The sequence below is a fragment of the Apis florea genome, unplaced genomic scaffold (genome assembly GCF_048593485.1).
Source record: "Apis florea isolate Af1SG1 unplaced genomic scaffold, ASM4859348v1 contig_2272_pilon, whole genome shotgun sequence".
Taxonomy (NCBI): Eukaryota; Metazoa; Arthropoda; class Insecta; order Hymenoptera; family Apidae; genus Apis; species Apis florea.
Genome location: NW_028256549.1, coordinates 2725576 through 2747883, shown reverse-complemented (window position 1 = coordinate 2747883; position 22308 = coordinate 2725576). Strand labels below are relative to the sequence as shown.

The following is a 22308-nucleotide window of genomic DNA, read 5'->3' as shown; positions in this document are numbered from 1 at the left end:
ATTTCACTATATCAATAAATTAATAATTATATAATTTAAGATTAAACGTTTCTTTTTTTCTTTTTACTTTTTATTTAATGTTTGAAACAAGACTTATTTCGCGCCTCCTCGATAATGCTTTCTTTATCATTTTTATGATTTTAACAATCGATATATTATTTAAAATTTATCGAAAAAAAAATAAAAAATGTAAATGATGAATTTATAATGTGAAATAAAGATAGTACTTGCTAGACCAAGATCTCAGGCACTACTGCTTTTAAAAAAAAGCAATAGCGCTATGTAGGTAAGTGGTGCACTGTATTTAATGACGTCCTCGAAAACTGAGACTAATTATTTCACCGCTTCATTTATTTTTTGTGTGTAAAAAAGAAAATACTAATATTAACTCTAAATACAAAATTTCATAAATCATTCTCTTCATATTCTCTAAAAATTCTAATAATAAAATATAATAAAATCTTTTTTTCTTTGAGAAAATTAATTCTTTTAAATTCTAACGAATTATATGAAATTATATAATCTATATCCAAATATAAAATTGAAATATTATTTTTATTTTAGATTATTATAATATGTTAAATTTATATTGTATTTATTATACAATAAAATTATTGAAATTTAAATGTAATGAATTCAAATTATTATATATTATATATAATTATCCTCAATAAATTAAAATAAATTCAATTATTCCTTCCGAAATTAAATTGAATACCAAAAACATATCGTTATTGAATTAAATATAAATAAAGCTTTCTGGGTATCACTTGAGTATAAAAGCGGTATCTAGATAGTTCTAGCGATAGTATAAAATCTAAAGATAAATTTCTTTACAATAACATGTTCCTAACCTAACTTATTAGTAATGACTCCAATCACGAAATTGTTATATTTTAAATATTAAATATTTATCAATATTTTAAAAATATTGAGTTTTTAAATAAAATAATTCTGAAGCTAAAAGTTAAAGTATATGTGTTATAATATAATATAATCTTAAGTATTCTTGAAAGAATTATATATAATACGGAAAATTAATTTTAAATAATGATACGACCGCCAATGATATTTAATATTAATACATTAACAGTACGAAATTTAAATATTTATGATCATTTAATATCCAATGGACCTTATATTCAATGTGTACGATGGAAAAGAAAACCAATTTGGTTACCAACAGCAAAATCTAAGATATTTAAAATACCACAAAGACCAGTCATACCTATAGAAGATCAGTGTGAACTTAAACGTTTGTTCAATAATTATAGAACAATAATGAAATCTTTAATGTATATGAAATTTCCATTATTATTTATTATAATAACAGATTTATTATAGCATTATATATTATATAATATTATATAAAATTATATAAAATGATACATTGTAATTTTGTCTTAGGTCTTTTTTTGTTGAAAAAGAAGAAGAAAGAAAAAAGAACTTGGATTTTAATATTGTGAAAACAAATATAGAGAAAGATTTTGAAGTATGTTCTTATGTAAATAATCAATGGAATGAAAAAATAGCTATAATAAGACAACAAAGATTGAGTCAAGAAAGAACACATCGTATAGAAAAAATTCATAAAATATTAAAAGAAAAAAAGGAAAGAGATTTGAAAATGCAGGAAATTATAGATGCAAATATCAAAAAGATAAAAGAAGAAGCTACAACATTTATTACACCTAAAAATATAGATGAAGCTATTCTGAATGCATTAGAAAATATTATAGATCATAATATTGCAATTGATTGTGATGGTAATTTTTACAAAGACAAACCTGAAGAAAATAAATCATCTACTACATCTAGTTTAACAAATTAAAATAAATGTTATATTATAAATAATTTGTATCTGTAGGAATTAATTTGTTGTAATAAATAAAATTTTTTCTAAAGCTACATTTATATATTTACAATTTTCTTCTATGTCAACTTTAATTCAATACATTTTTTTCTAATTCACAGAATATATTTATTGAAAATGATCATATATAATGTAATGTATTTATAATATAATAACAAAAAGTTTGTAAACACATCCATTCAAGTTCTGTAAGTATATGCTTTACAATATGGTATACAAACTCTATTAATTATCTGATTTTATAGCTTGTTTATCCATATTGTAGCAATTTACATTTAGGACATTAGATGCACAAATTTTTTTCGAACGATCTAATAATGTATTATCGTCGTACAACTTTATATAAAAATGTACTTCATTGATATCAATATCATTGAAATCAATATAGGTTTCATATATTTTTTTGTATCGACGATAATTACAGATATTAATTTATAATTTGCATGACATTTATTTTTGTATTCATTGAAATATCATAACTTCAACAGCAGACAATTTTATACCTGAATGAAATTGTGTTTGAACATATGGTTTGAGATATTTATATGTGATTCTACTTGCATTATGCATTGCGATGTACTCATTAAGAATAATTACTTTTACATTTCGTATATATATACTTGTAACATACCATGATGTAATTTTATTGTTGAAATATCTTTGGTTTAAACATAATTTATTTAAAAAAAATAAATAATGACAATTAGATCGTTGGTTATAACTAAATTTCAAGATTGAAGTATTTCAAAATATAAGAATAATATATGTATCATGTAAAAGATTTATGTTTAAATTCAACTGCAAAGGCTAATAAAAAAAATGTATATTAATCTATTATTTTACAGTTTTCCTATATCATGAATAGCAATAATGTATAATTTTATATTGATATTTATTGTACGTGCTTATATATATATTTCTAAAATTTAAAAAAGTCTTTGAGTTTCAAAATCTGTAATAATTAATAATAAAGTCTTGTATTAAAACGAAAGTAAAATCAATATTAATAAATATTAAAAAACAGAAAACAATCAATAACTATTAGTAAAGATAACAAATCTATTCATTACATTTAAATATTATTTATAAAAGTCTGAATGATAAAAACACAAAATAAAAAATACACATAAGTTTTGTCATTGATTGTAACACAAGTAAAATTTGTTAAAATTTTAACAAGATATATTGCATATATCTTGATAAAAATGAAAAAAATAATTAAAAATCCTTATTAAATTATTATTATATTTATCAATCATAAATGTAAGTTATATAGGCATTGTTTACTTTTATAACTATCAGTTATAGTATCTTTGACATAAGACAGAGCTATTGCAATTTGATACCATTTTTAATATACACATATAAGAACTATTGTTTGGAGGCATCGTTAAAATATCATATGAACACGTTTGTAAAATATTTTCCGTTGTAAAGTTGCTAAGTTCTGAATTGTATTTCATGCTTCAATTCTTCTCTTATCTTCTATTTCAGAATACTACAGTAGTTTCAAACGCATGAATTTTTACAAATCATCTTATCTTTTTATATAAATTTAATTTAGCTTAATTTAGATGTATAAATTTTTATTCTGAATCTTGTAAAATCTATGGATATAGGACGTACTAAAGCACCACAATTTAAAGATGTGTTGCATTCGTATTTTTCGAGCTTGGTAAAAATATAGAATTTATAAAAATTCTTAATCCTGTTTGTTATTTTATATATGGTAAATATGAAAATGATGGCACATGTGTTTCTAAAGCGAACTTGGCGTTAAGTATGTTTAAAAATGATTTATCTCTTTTATTTAAATTTTATATCTTTAATTTAAACAAAAATAATATATAATAATAATGTAATAATATGATGATGATGATGATGATCATGATGATGATGATAAATAATAATAATAGTAATAATAATAGTAATAATAATAATAATAATAATAATAATAATAATAATAATAATAATAATAATAGTAATAGTAATAATAATAATGAAGAAAAATATATAAAATTTTATGTATTTTATCGTTGAAATATTATCGTAAAAATTTAATCAATATTATTCTTTTCTTTGATAATCATTAACAAATGCACATCCTTTTGTTATTTCTACTATACAACTTTTCCCTCTTTTTTAAAATATGTTTTAATTATGTTAAAAACTATCTCTTTTCAACCTTGTTTTTGTCACAAGGTAATACATATTTTCACATAAAATATCTCACAATAATTCAATATTTACTTAATCAAGAATAATTCATTTTTTACTTGCAACGCAATACGTATACATATGCCTATATATACAATTCATTTTTCTATCAATAAGATCGATCTTGATTAAGTAACATAAAAAATATAAAGACAACATGAACACAAACAGCTAAATAATCTCTACTCAATAATAACAAAGAAGCAAAAAATTAGAATATTATAATGTGCACCAATTCATAAAAACAAGCAATATATTTTTCTTATTTAGAATAAATGAAGATAAGATAAAATGTCAGTATGCGTACATATACATATTCGCTCATACGTATATATATATATACGAATAGGTATAAAATTTGGTCAACTTTTTTTCTGTATGATAATATTATCAAATATAGCATATATATATATAAGAATATTTTGTACGAATATAGAATAATAAAATGATTGATAAACAGTAAGTATAATTATTCAACAAATACTACATGGTAATAGTAGTAATATTGGTGGTTGATTAAAAGAATTAGATCGTACCACATTTTAAATATTTTCATCTTATCTCACCACCAACAACTATACTAATAATTATAATAATACTAACTATTGAATTAACTCATATCCTAACAGGAAATGTAATAGTAAAAAAGGAGACATGAAACATCATTACAAATCAAACGCTGCAAATATTTGCCTAGTGATACTTTTTGGCTGTGAAGTATAAAACAGATGACAATATAGAAGGTTATTCTAATAACATAATATCAAATTATTGTCGGTACAACTAATATAGATATAATAAAAATATGTTTTCTAATGCAATTTTTGTCAATATTTAATTGCTCCCATTAATGTTTTACTATGTAAATACTTTTTTATTAAATTTCTTTTTGGTTATATACTAAGATTCTTTTGACACTATAGATTTATAGAATTATATAATATTTATCGCAGTGTTTCTACATACTAAAGCTGTCCAACAGTACTTTGAAATATATATTTTTAGAAAACCTTCCTACTGTGCACATAATCAATTCTTTTACTGTTGTTATATTTGACATAAACAATGAATGAGCTTATTATCATTCTTTAAGTAGAATATATGTAAGTTATGCTATCTTACAAAGCTAATCTCAAAAACGAGATTACAACTATTCATGATTCCGAAAGTATCACGTTTTACCCACGCATTTTGCTGAGCTCACCAGGCCATACCGTAGAAAATGTATTTTTCTTCTTAAATCAGATAATGATTGCCTATTAAAATAGAAGTCTTCCATTCCACTTCTTTTTGTAGATGTACTTTTTTTTTTCTTAAAAAATAATTTTTTATAAAAAAAAATAATATTTCCTTTGCAAAATATTTGTACGTTGACGGTAATGCAAGGCCGTGGTATATTTTATCTTACGCGGTAAATCATGTGTGTAAAATATATAAAAAATTTCAATAAAAACCTTGAACAATGCGATTCTCTTTTTTTTTTTTTGGATTTAAAATTCGTACTATTTTTTTTGAATCAACAATTTCTTGTTGATTTTTTTCAAAATTTTTAATAATATTACACAGTATCATATATGTAAATATTTTATACATTTTGCACACGTGATGTAGAATTTAGTAATGTGTCTTTTTTGATACATTTCTTGATGTACATATTATCCAAAATTAAATAAAATTATTCAATTCCCCGTGGACCATCTATTGGCATAGTATGTAAAACTTCATCCAACAATTGAAGAGCTCGATGTAAATGTACCTACATTATATATATAAAATAATATATATATAAAAATATTTTTTTAATTTTTTAAATAATTTATAATGTAATATTTAAAATGTACCTCTATCCAGCATGGAGTTTCTTTTATACTTTGTCGAGGATAATCAGGACCCCAACCTTTTACAAAACTTAGACGCAAAATGCAAAGTCGTCGAAGATCATCTACACCTATTCCTGCTGCTGCACTAAGACCTATGTATATATTACATATATATATAAAATTTATTATTAATTAAAAAATATTTTATTTGTAATATATATATATATATATATATATATATATATATATATTTATATGTTTATAATTTATATAATAATTAATAAAGATATATTATATTAACTTTTAGTAATTGGTGCTCCATGTGTTAGATGTCCTGCTACAGCTGCAGCTTGGGCGGCAGCTGCAGCTTGAGCAGTAGCAGCTTGACCTCTCATTTGTTTATGACATTGTCGTAAATCAAAGACTTTAATATATGCAGAGGGATAAATTTTATGCACAGCATCCCCAGGTGCACGACCTGCTTCTCTGTCTAAATAATAAGACTGTACAAAGACACTATGTTCACTTTGGCATCTTAACCAAACATCTCCTTCACCTCTTAAATCTAACACAACTCCTTTTCCTACAAAATTCACAGTCATTATTGATTATTGTAATTAAAAATTATGAAAATAATATAATTCATTATACCTATGTGAAGACGAGCTTTTTCACTTTGTTCCGTTCTGTGTACATTACTCAAAGCTCCTAAGCAAAATCTATTGCCACCACTTGGATCCACGTAACCATCGACTGTTACGGTAGGACAACCACTGCTTACTTTAAACGTCTCGCCTACTTGAGTATCTAATTCAAAGTAGCCTACTGAACACCAATATTCTGGTGCTGGTTGTGTAGATAATAAACCACCGATGTTTCCACTTACTTCACCTCCATGACCACCCCCTAATAAAGATATTAGTTATTATATTGTTAGAACATAATATATTGTTTATTACTTGTTTATTACTTACAATAAGAAGTAGGATGAAGATGTCTATGATCTGGAGGTTGCATACTTTGTGTATATGTCAAAGTATTGGGTCCAGTCCATTGTGGTGCTCCTGAATTATAAGCAGCAGTACCTACTGGAAATCCATTTGAATGATGAAGATGTACAGGTGATACAGGAGAATTTTGACCTTCGCCTATTAAGAAAGCGAATTTGAGATTTATAAACGCTAAAAGACGATAAATTAGAAATAACATACCTAAAGATGCTGCTAATGCATCAACAGTAGGTGGTTGATTAAGATCTTGAGGAGGTGTGTTTGTTCCATAAAATGTTTCAGTAGATTGTCCCTGTGAAGGACTCAGCATCTGTGTTCCACTGCTTCCACTAGATGTATTCAATGACTGCTGTTGGCTACCTACGGTGTGACTCATTGGATGTACTACTGCTGCAAAATCAAATGTAACTCGTACACAATATAGCATAACATAAAATATCAACTATTCTCAAACTATAGCCAGTATTTCTGAAATTAATTATTATCAGATTACATATTGCAAATATTTATGAAATTAGCAAAAAGCAACAAAAATTAACTGGCAAGTAGACAGAAAATAGAATGTAAGAAAGCATTCTATTTCATACGTACGATGATGAATGTTACGTGTTGTAGGATGATGAGGTGTAGGAATCCAGGTTTGTCTGGGGCAATTATTGTCATCCAATTTATTATGTGGATTACCACCATTATTCCCTCCCCCATTACTGCCAAACACACCCTCACCACTAGCTGTGCCAAACAATAAAAGGAAAAAGAAAGAATAAAGCTAAAATGAAATCAAACTAGCAATGCAAAATAATTCTGAATAAAGCAATATTAATAAAAGATGTGCAGGGAAAAAATAAAATTTTCTAATAATATAATATTGCAATAATAAAGCTTTTTTTGTTCATGTATATTTTAGTGCATATTTATATGTATATTTATAACAAAATTTTGATCACATAAACATGCTTTATATTTAAATAAATCAGCTCCAGCAACTCCATATTTAAAAATACATTTATCAATCAATTTGTAACATTTTAATTTAAAAGAAAATTTGATTGTTCCACTAATAAATACTACGAACACATACATTTTTAGTAAATAATAATCATGAAAAATCAAAATTTTTATAATTATATTTTTTTGAAAAAAAAAATAAAAAACTTTTACTTACTTGAATTAGGTGGTGCTAGACCTGGTATAAAAGTTTGTTGAGATGGCTGAGTGTTATTAGATGAAGTAGGTTGAGTAGGTGGATGATGCTGAATAGTTTGGTTCATTTCTCCATCAACATCCATTGCAGATCCTACTGCTCCAGCTGTTGCACTGCTCCCACCACCAACTGAATATTCATCTTTGACCAATCTACCACCTGGTCCTACGCCTACTCCCGATTGCAGAGTCAGCCCAGATAGGTCTGTAAAGAACGGGTCTGTGCGGGGAAACCAACCCATTCCATCATACACCAAGGCCACAACAATAAATCATTTACACTTATGGTGCTACAAATGAATTCACAGAAGCTTTGCAAAGAAACAAAGCAATGAAAAAAAAAAAAAACATCGATTGAAGCACATGATTTCTCTATGAAAAAAAGTAAAAAATATGTTTTATGACATACCTATGCCAGGAGATACAACTCGCTCATAGTGATATGGATTTACACATACAGAATCACATTTTAAATCAAAAGCAAATTGGCAGTATTTGACATGTTTTAATTCATTTTTGTGTAAATCTGGCCATCTCCAGATTCGTGCATAAATAACATGTGGGAAACCTTTACGACCAGCAACTTGTAGCCTTCCATCCAAAGTTCTCTGTATTGTAACACATTTACTAGGATGAGCTCCATTTGTAGTAATAGCAGTTATTAAGCTATCTAATTCATCTCGTTTTTCCTGAAAAACATAAATTACATTATAGATATTAATTAAATTTTTTGGTCCTATACATTTACATAATGCTTACTTTAAGCTTTTTAACCAAAGATTCAATAGCTCTTTTACTAAATCCTTCACTTTCTCCACCTTGACGATGACACATGAGAGAATGTACTATGCTTAAACAAGCATCTGCACTAGTTGGAGCACTAGGAGCGATTCCTGTCATTTCTCTCACTATAAGGAAATATTTATATTAAAAAATAATGAGTAATATTTATTATATTAAGAGATTACATTAATGTTTAAAATATTTATGGGAATAATATAAATATATTTATGGAAATAATTGGAACTTACATTCTGGATTAGGTTGCATTGGGGGCGAGGGATACAGATGACCTCCCCCGCCCGCCAATCCAACCATCTCTGTGAAAGCCGTGGCGAATACCGTTCCAATTCTTCGATTGAGATACTATTCTTATTCTTAGTTTCGATATATTCAAATTTTTATGATTTATCATCTAGCAACGATCTATTAGCCATGTGTTGTAGATATGAATTCGCTGAAAATATGAAATAGTTAAACAAATTGAAAATAATCAGTTATAAAATATTAAGAAGTAGAAAACAAACCTTATCAATTAATGAATTAATAAAAGTCGGGAATATACAAAATAATTTTAATAAAATCACTTTACGTTGACGTATTGTGAAGTGACAGTTACTTCGAACAAGACGCTGCTAATTTTTTTCGTAGGTTAGATTGAATTGTTGCGACATCAGTAGAACCTGGCAGAACCGCACTTATCTCTAGTATCTAAATGCACAATTGACGAAGCGACTAAAGCGCCAGACAAGGCGCAAGTTTCAATATTCGTATTTAGTTCGTCTCATCAGATTCCTCTTTTTCTTATAAAATATATTAAATATTTTTATATATTATCATTCAAATGTAATCTATGTTTGAGTTCTATCTATCTTAATTCAAACAATATATTATAAAAAGTAATCATGAAGTGATTATGTGATATGATAGTACTTACTTCTTACATAGGTTAAAAATTTAACCCCTATAAAACAATTTAAGAAATCTATCTATTATTTTATTCATTTTTTCTTTACTTATAATTTTTCATAATTTAATAATAATTATTGGATGTTTGAATACTGATCATAAATTTAAACTTCAATAATCCATATATTAATTATATTTATTTATTGATCTTTAATATAAAATACATTTATTAAAGATCACATTCAATTTAATTTCAATTACAAGATCAAAATTAATAACAAATATTATATTTATTATATTATAATTAATATCAGAATAAATATAAAAATAAAAGAAAATGAATTACTTTTTATTAGATTGTATTTCCAAATTCAAATATATAAAAAATTAATTACAATAATAGAATAAAATATTAAAAATTATATAAAAATGATTATATATAATTTAATAAATGTTAGAATCAAAATAATTTTTTTACGATTCAAATAATAAAATTGTATCATTTAATTTTTGTAAAATGCACAATATACAACTGGGGGTGTAACTCAGTGGTAGAGTGTCTGCTTCGCATGCTGAAAGTCCTGGGTTCAAATCCCAGTACCTCCAATAAATACTTTTTTTTTTATTCTTTAATATTAATATTTTATCATGTATTGAATACATTTATGCATAGTGTTTTTTACTTATTTATACTTTTAATGTATTTATATAGAAAAAAACTATTATAAATATGGTGTAGAAGTTGCAATATTACTATATTAGCATATTCAAAATTACAATCTTAAACTCTTAGGTATTATGGCAAAATTTTACTTTAGATAAAAAGTCTCAATACATAATTTTGAGAAATAGATGTGAGTCCGGACCCATTGATAAGCACTTGAGCAGCAGGAGATATGGTAATTTCTAACCCATCCTAGTCACTCCTGCGGCACTAGTACTTATGAACAAGACAGGATTAATTTCCGATGTATCGCAGGTCCTCCGGTGTTATTATCGATAGCCATATTGAATTCCTTTGGCGCAGTGCATATTCCTATAAATTATCATGTAACATTAATAATTCTATTTTCTAATTTTAAATTGTTTTAAAGAAAATCTTAATTTAAATTTCCAAAATTATATAATTAAAAGAAAATTAAATATGTCGATTAATAAACAAGTAGACCAAAGATCTTAATATAACATGCCCATGTTTTATAATTTAGCGTGAGATTAGATAATCAGCAGAAGAATACGGTGGCCCATAGATATTGCGTGACACATTCATATTACAATCATTTTATGAAACAGATAGAAACCTTAAGTCAATTGAATTAGCTTATAATTTAAATACAATATAAAATACAATTATAAATAAACATATCTTTGTTTGTAATATTTTCTCTATATAATTATTACTAAATTTTCTTTTATTTTTAATTATTAATATTCAATGTATAATAAATTAGTGATAATTTATTCAAAAAAAAAAAAAAAAAAAAAAAACGAAAAAAATAGATCGGACGCGATTATACTAATCAAAATGATAGTAATAAAATTATTAAGAAGCAATGTCGATAGTATAATATATATATATATATATATATATATATATATATATATATATATATACGTATACACAATAATGATGCGATGACACACAGTGGTACTCATTGAAATGACCTCGAGTAATCATTAAAGTCGCCCACTATCTTAGCCTCTTTATTCTTTCTCCTTTTGTCCACCTTCGAAAAATTTTGAACTTCGTGCAGCATTGTCTTCGTATTGAAATCCTATTTCTTCTAAAGTTTTAAAAATTAAAAATTTTTACATTTCCACATATAATTTATTTTATTTGAAACATCCATATATATATATATATAAAAAAATGGTTTTAAAAACATCCTAAATCTGCACTATTGACAATTTCTATTAATCGTCCTTCTCTAATTGAAACATCTTATTTATTACATTTTATCAATCTTCTGTAGAAATTATTATGCTGGAAAATAGAAATATAAAAAAATAACATTATAAAATTTTTTAAAAATACTTATTCAATAATTATTCAATCACAAAAATATTTCAAGAAATACATATAATTGAAAATTGGAATTGAAATCGAAATTTAAATAAGATTAGAAATAAGAAGCAAAGAAATGAAGAATTGATAATTCAAATATTATAATATTATAAGTATACAGTATCGTGTACGGAAATGCGTGTATGCATGATAGAGGGAGAGTCTACAATCGAATCTTTGATTTCTTTGCTCCGCGTTCCTACTTAACGTTTCTCGTTTCATCAAACACCGTATTCATCGTTCGCCTTCATGATACGAGTTAAGGTTAGTAACATGATTTTTTCTATGGAATTTCTCTGGAACTTCGAACAGATATCAGCACGTTATCGAAGTTTAGAAAAATGACCCTAACAATGATCCGTCTTTCTGCAGATTATTTCATACTTACAAAAATAAGACGAAAAGAGTATGCACAAGATTTACTGTAAAGTACAAATGTTAAAAATGCAAAGTCGTCATAAGCTAAAGAGGATTATTTGATGTGGCCATTGCAGATTCAGCTGGACGCGTGGCTGTCTTTTACTACGCATCTTGTACACATAACGTGCGTATATATTTATTTTTTGTTTTTTCGACATTTGACTCGTCAGTTCATATGAGAAAATATATTAAGGGAGAAGAACAGAGATAATTTCTGGAACAAGACAAAAATATGGCAAGCAAAAATAATAATATATAATATGATTATGTAGAAATGACAAAAGAATCTATTGAACAAATCGAGATTCACAAAAAAGGGAAAGAGTTCGCGAGATCAACTAGAATAGAAAGGATAATAGAAGAATAGGAAGAGTAAAGGGAGAAGAAGAATACCATCAATTAACGCTAATTTCTGTTAATGTCGGCTCTCTCTGAGTATTTGTAAAATAGCTCGTCGACTTATTAGGTTACGATGTGCAAATTGTGGATAGATGAAAGAATAAGCAGAAAGGAATTCCGAGAAGCAAAACAGAAGAAATATTTATTCTTTAACTGGAAAAAATGCAATTTTGATTTGCATTAGAAACAATATCTGAAAAAATCAATATCATTACGGTGATTCTCTATAAAAATTCGCGAAGCCTCGAGACTCGTGGTCTCTGTTTCGGTTCTGCAACCGAAAATGTTCTATTTTAAGAACAGTGCGTTTAAAACGAAGAGGTACTTTACGATTTTTCCGTAACTGCTTGTGGGACTATAACTTTTGATAAATAGATATTGCGTCATTTTCAAACAAAATATTATAGAATATATAAAAAAAATTAAACAAAAATTTTATTCTATCTCTACCTTTATAACTTTTACATAAATTTGTTCGTTGATATTTAGATTCTAGGAACTTAATGATTTTCTTCAACTCGTGTTCTTTCGTGCTCTATACTATCATTCAAGAGGGGTCAAGAAGTCGTGACGATAAAGCTTAGCCACGCAATGCGTGCCATTACAACTTAAGAATATCAAAATGTTTCCAATTACAATGTTTCATCTCACAACAATCTCGTAGAAATCATCACATTTCGAATACAAATTCAATTCTCTTACTTCTCAATGAGAGAATCGCGAACATTTGGTTTTTTATCATTTCCATGATTTCGTGAGGGATTTTATATTTGTTTTCTCTTTCTTTTTGCTTCTTCTCGAGACTTCTATATGTATTTCATCAAGTGTCAGGTTAAAACGATACTTTGCGAGGTTATTATATGTGTGGTCACATGTGATCTCGTTTTTCAGATGTGTAAGCCGAGCACGGGAAACATTCTCGAGGAAAAGTCTAATTTATACATAGAAAAGGAAAAAAGATTATAAAAATCGCACATCTGAATTTTCATTTTATTAAACAATTGAAAAAAGATAAATTGATCAATCAACTATGTGAATGAATTTTTATTAGATTAAAGAGCGTTTCTTGTAGAATATATTAATAATGTAATGCTTATCGGATGCGACTTTAGCGGTTAAGAATTAATCTTGTTTGCATGATCGTTAATATATTTATGAGGAAAATAAGAATAAAGTTTCTCTTATATATATATATATATATATGTTTTTATATATGTGTATATATATATCTAATGCATATATGCAATCAAATCATAATAATTATTGGAAAATTTTTTGTTAAACTATTTGATTAGTGTTATTTAATAATTTATATAAAAATATCAATATAAATAAAAAAGCTATAAATATATAATAAATTATAATCAGTGATTTTTTTAATAATAAAATTAAAAATTATTGAACTCTTATTTTTAAATTTTTAAAAAACGTATATACAATTTGATGAAAGAAATCATCTAATTTGACTGAACAATTGAAGGAAATCTTATAACCTTTAACTTCTATTTGACACTAGCGTCCATTGATATATTCTTTCACACTTATTAATGTTACAGTTTCCCAAGTTATCTGATGTTTATTATGATCTTCGAATAACGTTGAAATATAAGATCTTAAAAATCTTATAGTAACACCACACTCTCATTTCAAATAGATTCCGAAAAAATATTAAACTATTCAAAGTTCAACTGATTAATAAATAGTTGATGAAGAGAGAAATGCACGGTAATCACAAGAAACGATCTCCAAGGATCGAAATACGAACCGTCACCAGAAATGAATATGAATGGAATGTATATACATAGAGTAAAATAATGCATGTCGTTTTATATTTTTTCACATGCTTTTCTTGCGCTCTTGCACAATTCTTTTCCACATGTTCGTCGAATAATTATATCATTAACAAAAAATTCTTTCTATAAAAAAACTGTGAATCGTTCGATTTGATCAGATAATTTCAAACATTTTCCGCCACGCCAAAAAGAATAAATGGAAAAATGTGATCTAATTCACTAAACGATTATTAAAATTGATAAACGGTCTCGAGTAATTCATGACAAATGTTCATATTTTTCTCACGCGATTCATTTATTTCACGAGTTAGAATTGTTTGGAAAGGGGAAAAAAAAAACACGCGCACGACACACGCATCACAACTGCAGACTGACGACTGAGCGATAAACTGTTCTTGATTGGCTTAATATAGTCGGACGAGCGCTGTAATTGGCCGCTCCTTGCCGCGCGGGAAATGATTGGTCAATTTAATCCTAGAAGCACGGTGCATTAAGCATTCAACCAGCGTTCAGTACCTATTAACGGTTCGCAAGAGAGGCACTGCCACTGCCACCGCTATGGTTTTCTGTGACGGTACACCCAGTCACAGTAATGGTATATGGTTCTTTCTTTATCATCTCCTACATACTATGGTCTCCGAACCTCTCCCCGTCTAACTCAGTCTTTCTCTCTTTTTTCTCTCTTGCCATCGTTCCAAATCAATTTACCAATTGAAATCAGTGCTGGACAGTGAAGAATCGCGTCACTGAATGGTCCACCAACCGACGGGCAATATGTGTCTCCCCTGTGCCTTCCTTCCACTGCTTGTTATCAAACCATTCACCGGCTTACCAAATCCTTATTGCCTTGCCTTGGCGCACGATTTGAATCGCGCGGCTGACGACACAACTATCCGCTAGATAGATTCTCTCTATGACAGTGTTTTTCAACCTTCACTTATTAATAGTTTTACTATTCGATTTGAAACAGAATTATTAGCAAATGGAAATTTAAATTTTAGCACGGAAATATAAAATGAAAATATAAGATAAAAACAATGATTAATATTAAATTCAAAAATTCATTAGAAAAATCTTTTTTCAATTTAAGATAATAATAATAAAATAATACTAAATTTTTATTAATTATAATCTGTTTCGTAATTAATAAAAATTACATTTTGAATAATTATTAAATTATGAAACATAATATGATAAATATAATAATAATTTATTTAATAATAATATTTAATAATTAAAAATAGTATATACATATATATATATATATATATATATATATATATATATATACGAAAATATAAAAACAATTTATTTTCTATTTATTTATAAAATTAGATGAATATACATTTTTCAATAAATTTTGACTTGATACTCGTAGTATCAATTGAGAATCGCGGATCTAAACGATGAAACATTCGCGATGTTGATTGGTCGAGAAGCTCTTCCGGTTCAGTGAATATATTTTTGGAGGTGAGATTTCCCGCGCCATTGTTAGTTGTCTTTTCCGGAAATATTTTACTTTTATATATGTGGAATAAGTGATTTTTTATGTAAAATAAAATCATAATAATAATTCATTTAATAATTGTGTAATGCTTAGAAACTTACCGTGAAATAAAAAAACTCAAACTTGGAATTATAAGAATTATCACAAATCTTAATTTTTTCAAGATCATTTCCATCAAACATCAGTTCAATTTCGTAAGTAATAGATGTAAAATTTATTACTTGTTATTATTTTTGAAATATTAAATTAAATTCATCTTGATCAGATAATGATATATTGTAGTTATAATATTTCTATATGAAAAGTAATCGTGCCAAGATGAATTTTTAAATCATCATCTACGACACTACTACTTAACAGACAGATTAGCAAATTAAGATAACTTGATGGTAACTTTTCTCCACTTCTTCTGCTCTCGACAATTGCCTGTTGACTGCGTTGTACGAAATGCAGGTCCAAATATATATACCTAAATGCGACTAAAGTTCAAATTTTCTATAGTCATTAGTCAGACGATTTTTCTTATCTTATTTTGTATCGATTTTTAGAGTTTATCATCAAAATTAAGTTGAAGAAACGCATCGTTGTCTATAAAAAGTATTACATATAGAACATTTATTAAATTTATATTTTCGTGTATTGTGAGACATCTATCGAGAAAATAGCTTAATTTGCGAACATAACAACGAGTGTGTCTTTTTTCCGCTTGTTGTTACGGTCACAAATCGAGATATCTTCATAGTTATTCCTTTCTCTTTATCTAAAAAAATAAATAATCGTAATATTTTTTTAACAAAACACTATATGTATAACATGATATTGCATTATGTTATTTTCGTTATTTTATTATTAAATATTATCATTTGTGCAAAATATATGAATTCGAAATATTTTTAAATAGATTTATCAGTATAAATAGTTGCTCATTGTATGAATCATAGATAATAAATTTTTTTGATTGTTTTCAACATTATGTTATCTCTATCAATATTTAGTTATTTAGTTTAACTTAAAAATCGCATCGTTAGTCAGCAATTAATAATTGATCGAAGGACCCTGAGTAGGTACACTGTGTAAATTGACGATAAACGCTAGTCATACATAGAATTTAATGAAAGAAAAAAATAGTTTATTGATGAAATACTACTATTATTGTGCACACGCGATATACCCCTATATCACAAAATGTTCTTATAAAACCATCAGCTTACACTTCGAAATAGTTTGGTTATTTTGTGATAATCGTCGCCTCGCTTGAATCTACACATACACGATTTTCTCATGCGGGTCCATTTTACTGATTTAAAGCAACTTACGTAGCGAATAATGCATCTTTTATTAGGATATAATCCCTATTACATAGTCTTTTCTTTAGTCGATGCCGAACCATTGTGCATTGATTAAGCTAACCACGTGAGTCCTGTGAGATTTAAATAAAACATGAATCGGTTTAATGGCTATTCTTCGATAATCTCCAAATCATATCAGAAAAGTTTGAACGAATCTATGTTATTGAAATTAAGAACTGAAAATTAAAAATTATTTTATAACTTAAAAACTGTAATATTGAATTTGAAATTATCACATATATCAAATCATTAAAATATATTAAATCATTAAAATATGCTAATATTTCTTTTTTGAAAATGTATTAATATTGCCTAGAAAATACTTACTTTTTCTTCATGACAAATTTCTTCGTTTTAAGTTGTTTATTCAAAAAATTTCTTTAATACATAGAAGTAACACAATTTTGTTGATTATCAATGCGCGACTTAAACTGAAATGAGTATGCCATCGGAAATATTTTGTAGCGTGTAGAAAACAAAGTGTACACGTGCACAGGTGTTTTTTGAGATCATATGTGCTACATAATGATTTGACAATAATATCATTCTTTTGCTTGGAAAAAAAAAATATATTTTATTCATCTTCGAGCAAAATATTTTCAAAATTTTTAAACATGATATAAATTATATAGATTATATGATTTAATATTTTATTTGCTTGTTATAATAAAAATATTTGATACAACGAATTGAATTTAATAGTAACAACTATCGGAATAAACTTAAATTTGAAATATCATATTAAATTCTCAAGTTAAGATTCAATTAGGAAACTGTCTGGGTGAAATTTCGTAAATTTTCCCTCGATTTTCATGGAAATTCATGATTGAACGAGGGAATGGCACCGGCCGAGTAATTTAGAAGAGTTTATTAAATTGGGTAGAATGCTGTGCGTAGGCCTACGCCGGATACTCGGAGAATGAATCTCATCCAACGAGAGGAAGTTCGAATTAACTCGAGCCACTGCCAAGGGGGTACAGCAGAACCCCATATACTATAAACTCTTGTCCCATTTATTCTTTGCACATTTATGCGTCATATGCGAGAATCGTCGATGGGAAAACGTCGTTCCAATATAACGATTATATTTTCCATTCGATAAATTTGAAGCATTCCAAATTGGAATTAATATTAAATTTTGATTACTGGAGATAAAAAAAAATGAAATAATCAATGAAATTTACGCGATTAATAAAGTTCAAAAGTGTAGAATGTAGCAGAGAATTAAGACTTATTAGAATCATTTGACCCTGCTTCTTATAGAGTACTAAGACTTTGATGAGTTTATTTTATCCCGGATAGGTGGGGAGAGTAAAGGAAAGAAGACAAAAGATCATATCGCTGAATCGATAGAGCAGGAGAGGCAGAAAAGTATGTCGTTCATCGTGTTACTTGACAGTTGTAGTACTTTGACACGATCAGGTCCTGTAGTATTCAATCTATGTGGGCGGCCATATGAAACGAACAAAAAAATAAAGATATAATTACTTAAAAGAGATAAATCATTTTTTGTTTATCATAAAATTTATTCATGGAATAGAAGAATTAATAACAAAATATACGCAATATCGTATATTATAAATCGTGATATTTTTACTCATTTTTACAAATAATAATATAATACATATGTATATGATATAATGCTATATTATACAATATGCTAGATATTATTTTTCTTTTCTTCCTATTTATTTATCCTCTTTCACAAATAATATCGACGACACTAGGTTCCATTAAAACTGGTTCCAAGCATCTATGTACAGCACTTCCAAGAATCTCATCTAGTAGAAAATGAACGACACTAAAAAGAATTTTCATTAATATTTTTGTTTAAAATAATAGAATTTCAAACTTACTTTTCATCTGAAACAAATCTCCATAAATACAACTGCAAATAATGTGTGTCAACTTGAATTTGTTGTAGTCCATATTTACTGAATGTTCGTAATCTTACACATTCCAGAAAAGTCTATAAATAAAGAAAAATTTGTATTATAGATTTTGAATGTTGTAGTTTTGATAGTATCGAATGTGCAAAGTATGTTGCGTAGTATGGTATACGCAACGCGAGAGAATAAAGTATCTTCGTGATGCAAAGTGGATAATGGCTCTGCTATTTTATCATTGTAACTGTCTGACAGCACCTGTTCCTATCGCGGTACTGTACTTGCTAAAACTATTTTACCTTTAAACTTATTTTGATGATTCCAGTAAGAATAGACGCTTTATTAAATTGAACCGATGAAAAAATTTCGATACGTTCAGAAAATAATTTATGAATATTCGTCACCAATGAGGAATCTATATGATTCGGCGTATACGATGACCAGCTTGATCTATAATGATGTCTTGATACACTTACACTAAAAAAAAAAAAAAAAAAAAAATTATTTAAAGCTCAGAATATCATTTTTTACTTTACAAAGTATACCTATGAGTTTTTCTACTACTATCGCTGCTTCTATCAACTTGACCATCAGAATCGTCATATAATGCAGCTACTTGAGTATCGATTAACGTCACATCTTCTACGACTCTTTTCATTACAGCTCTTACTGTTCTCGGTTCAATCGTATGTAACCAATCTCTTGTTTCGACGGATTTTCTTAACATTTGCGACACTGCTAAACCTTGAATGCGGACATAATGATTTAATAAATTTTGTGCTGTTTCATGGAATTTATCGCATATTTCTGATTCAATCGTAACGACATTCCCAGATGATGTGTATTGTTCAATATTGAATAAATCATCGGTAGTAGTAAGCTGTAATTCAGAAATATAAGAATGATATTTTATAAATATGATTTTTGAATTTAATTTAAAATTATTCACTCTACCAAATACTTGACATTATTTTCTTTATATTCAATACACATTTTACTCAATAAAAGTAAAAGGGTAGGTGGAAATTTCGGAATATCAGATCCGCTACAAAATCCACTCGCAATAATCATTACATGATGTAAAAATCCAACTACTAATCCTTCTCTAACTTCATCTACACAGAAATTTTGTAGAAATTGTGTTTTTAAACTAAATGACAAATCTGGTTGTAAAAATACCTAAAATTACGTAATTTTAAATTAATAAATATTATAGTTTTAAAAAATGTTAAGAAGAAACAAACCAATAAATCTTGTAAAACTCCTTTGATTTTTTCAATAATGGGCATTATAAGTAATGCTTGAAGTTCTGCTAAATTATTATCTCCTTCCTGAGAACTTTTAGTTGTTAATATTTGTCTCACTTTAACAAGTGTTTCATTTAAATGAGATTTCAAATTATCTAAATGATTACGACATTGTTTTCTACCCGCGTTAATAACAATATTAGTACCTGTTCTGCAAATAAAAATACAAATTTAAATCTTATTTTTCATTCTTTTAATAAGATTTTATCTTTGTTACCTCTCAAAATCTGTTTCTTTACATAACATATTCATAGCTTGTAATCTTCTATGAAACTTTTCTAATGCTTTTACTAAAATAGCTGTATCAGCTACATTTTCTACTCTTCTTCCAATTAAATCAAAATATTTTTTCATATTTTTCATAATAAAACTATTTAAACGTGCAAGAGCTTTTGTATCAAAATCATCAATAAATTCATTATCTTCAGATGGTGATCGATTTATGAACATATCATTATAAGATGCAACAATCAAACATAAATCACTAAGAAATCCTGAACTGGCCATATCTACAAATTCTATGATATCATTTTCACACATATCCTTTAAAATATCTAGTTGTTCAGTTAATCTTCCATCTGCATGTGTTAAAAATTCAGCACATAAAGAATCAGCTGGTTCTTTCAGCTGTAGCAATAGATCTACATTTTCAGCTAAAGCTTTAGTTGATGCATCTCCTTTATGAAATTGCATTCTCAATCTTAACTTAAGTTCCTCTAAAATATCTTCACAGTCTTTTTGAATTCCTTGAAAAGATGGCATATTGCCATACTGATTCAACACACGTTGTGCATGTATATAATCTTGTACTGCCTACAAAAATTAAATATACATCCTTATTTAAATATAATTAATTTATGTATATTAAAAGAAATATAATGATATGAAATGAAACATAAACCTGTGTATAATTTTCTTCATTCATTTTGTCTTTTAAATTGCCAGGCAATTTAAAAAGAAATTGTAATTTTTTCAATAATGCATGAACTGAAGATAATTTGGCAATTTGTTGTCTTGTACCCTGTAATGTTGATGAAATCTGTTCTGAAAAAGTAGTAATACTGTCCATATTTTTTGCTAATAAATCCATACTATCTTCCATTTCTTTAAAATCTGTTTTCATCTAAATAATGAATAAGTATAACATATATATAAAATTAAGTAATTAATAAATTAAAAATAATTGTATTTATAGAATCATATATAATAAATTTACCTTTCTGATAGTATCTGTAGCAGATATAAATTTATTATAATTTTCATATACTAGAGTTTGCATGTCAGAATGTAAAATTTGAGTATTTTTTATAATTTCTGCTTCATGATCCATAATTTGTTTTAATGTACATTCCTGTAAAAATGAAATAAAATAATAAAAATTTATTGCTTAGTATCATTAAATAAATATAAAACTTAAAGAAAATTGAAAAGTGCACTTACTTTTAATAATTTTTGAAAATACATATCAGGGTTAAATTGTTGTCCATTAATATCATATGGATTATTAGAATTTTCTGCCATTTTGTCCATTTCTTTTATGAACAAAAACAAATTTTGACAGTAGTACTGTGACAGGTTAGCTAATGTATTATCGTGTTATATATCAGTTATATTATTTTATATAAAGGTTAGGTGAAAGACGCTGTAACAAACAGCATAACCTCTCAAATTGCTTGAGAAAAGCGCAACAAGTGTAATATATAAAAAAAGTAATTTTTTACATATTTATTATTAAAGAAGATGTGCTTAAAGAAAAACTTTTAGTTATTG

The 22308-nt window shown here is 26.7% G+C and overlaps 3 protein-coding genes, 3 long non-coding RNA genes and 1 other non-coding gene across 23 annotated transcripts; 3 read left to right on the top strand and 4 right to left on the bottom strand.

Annotated features, from left to right (window-relative positions):
* Positions 1 to 755: 755 nt before the first annotated feature.
* mRpS26 (mitochondrial ribosomal protein S26) lies at positions 756 to 1908 on the top strand. The gene is made up of 2 exons (XM_003695839.4): positions 756 to 1295; positions 1408 to 1908. Exons 1-2 carry the CDS (start codon positions 1051 to 1053, stop codon positions 1829 to 1831), a joined length of 669 nt encoding a protein of 222 aa, XP_003695887.2. The 5' UTR covers positions 756 to 1050; the 3' UTR covers positions 1832 to 1908.
* A 1975-nt stretch (positions 1909 to 3883) lies between these two features.
* On the bottom strand, positions 3884 to 9631 carry Med (Smad/Smad4 homolog Medea). 12 transcript variants are annotated; one of them, XM_086902426.1, is made up of 12 exons: positions 9431 to 9631; positions 9155 to 9360; positions 8883 to 9031; positions 8533 to 8812; positions 8086 to 8343; positions 7512 to 7652; positions 7122 to 7307; positions 6885 to 6998; positions 6562 to 6816; positions 6212 to 6493; positions 5932 to 6062; positions 3884 to 5846 (listed from the first exon to the last, which is right to left on the bottom strand). In XM_086902426.1, the coding sequence occupies exons 2-12, from the start codon at positions 9219 to 9221 to the stop codon at positions 5766 to 5768; spliced, it is 1944 nt and encodes a 647-aa protein (XP_086758552.1). In that variant the 5' UTR covers positions 9222 to 9360; positions 9431 to 9631; the 3' UTR covers positions 3884 to 5765. The 12 variants fall into 12 exon arrangements, with proteins under 12 accessions (XP_086758552.1, XP_012345313.1, XP_003696109.1 ...); XM_012489859.3 differs by having other exon boundaries at positions 6885 to 7058; positions 9431 to 9597; XM_003696061.3 differs by having other exon boundaries at positions 6885 to 7058; positions 7122 to 7310; positions 9431 to 9573.
* A 523-nt stretch (positions 9632 to 10154) lies between these two features.
* LOC147658399 (uncharacterized) lies at positions 10155 to 12256 on the bottom strand. Of its 2 annotated transcripts, none has more exons than XR_015290544.1 (2): positions 11434 to 12256; positions 10155 to 10848 (listed from the first exon to the last, which is right to left on the bottom strand). It is a non-coding gene; the product is annotated as an uncharacterized LOC147658399 (long non-coding RNA). The 2 variants fall into 2 exon arrangements; XR_015290545.1 differs by having other exon boundaries at positions 11478 to 12256.
* On the top strand, positions 10347 to 10418 carry TRNAA-CGC (transfer RNA alanine (anticodon CGC)). The gene has a single exon. It is a non-coding gene; the product is annotated as a tRNA-Ala (tRNA).
* LOC147658397 (uncharacterized) lies at positions 12021 to 19015 on the top strand. 5 transcript variants are annotated; one of them, XR_015290542.1, is made up of 3 exons: positions 12021 to 12141; positions 12250 to 12421; positions 13588 to 13870. It is a non-coding gene; the product is annotated as an uncharacterized LOC147658397 (long non-coding RNA). The 5 variants fall into 5 exon arrangements; XR_015290541.1 differs by lacking the exon at positions 13588 to 13870 and adding an exon at positions 18648 to 19015 and having other exon boundaries at positions 12041 to 12141; XR_015290540.1 differs by having other exon boundaries at positions 12041 to 12141; positions 12570 to 13870.
* LOC147658398 (uncharacterized) lies at positions 17174 to 17782 on the bottom strand. Its single transcript, XR_015295218.1, has 2 exons — positions 17673 to 17782; positions 17174 to 17521 (listed from the first exon to the last, which is right to left on the bottom strand). It is a non-coding gene; the product is annotated as an uncharacterized LOC147658398 (long non-coding RNA).
* On the bottom strand, positions 18851 to 22112 carry Vps51 (vacuolar protein sorting 51). Its single transcript, XM_012489944.3, has 10 exons — positions 21979 to 22112; positions 21755 to 21889; positions 21440 to 21661; positions 20756 to 21351; positions 20476 to 20689; positions 20186 to 20410; positions 19777 to 20111; positions 19531 to 19708; positions 19202 to 19314; positions 18851 to 19146 (listed from the first exon to the last, which is right to left on the bottom strand). Exons 1-10 carry the CDS (start codon positions 22066 to 22068, stop codon positions 19038 to 19040), a joined length of 2217 nt encoding a protein of 738 aa, XP_012345398.1. The 5' UTR covers positions 22069 to 22112; the 3' UTR covers positions 18851 to 19037.
* Between the last annotated feature and the right edge of the window lie 196 nt (positions 22113 to 22308).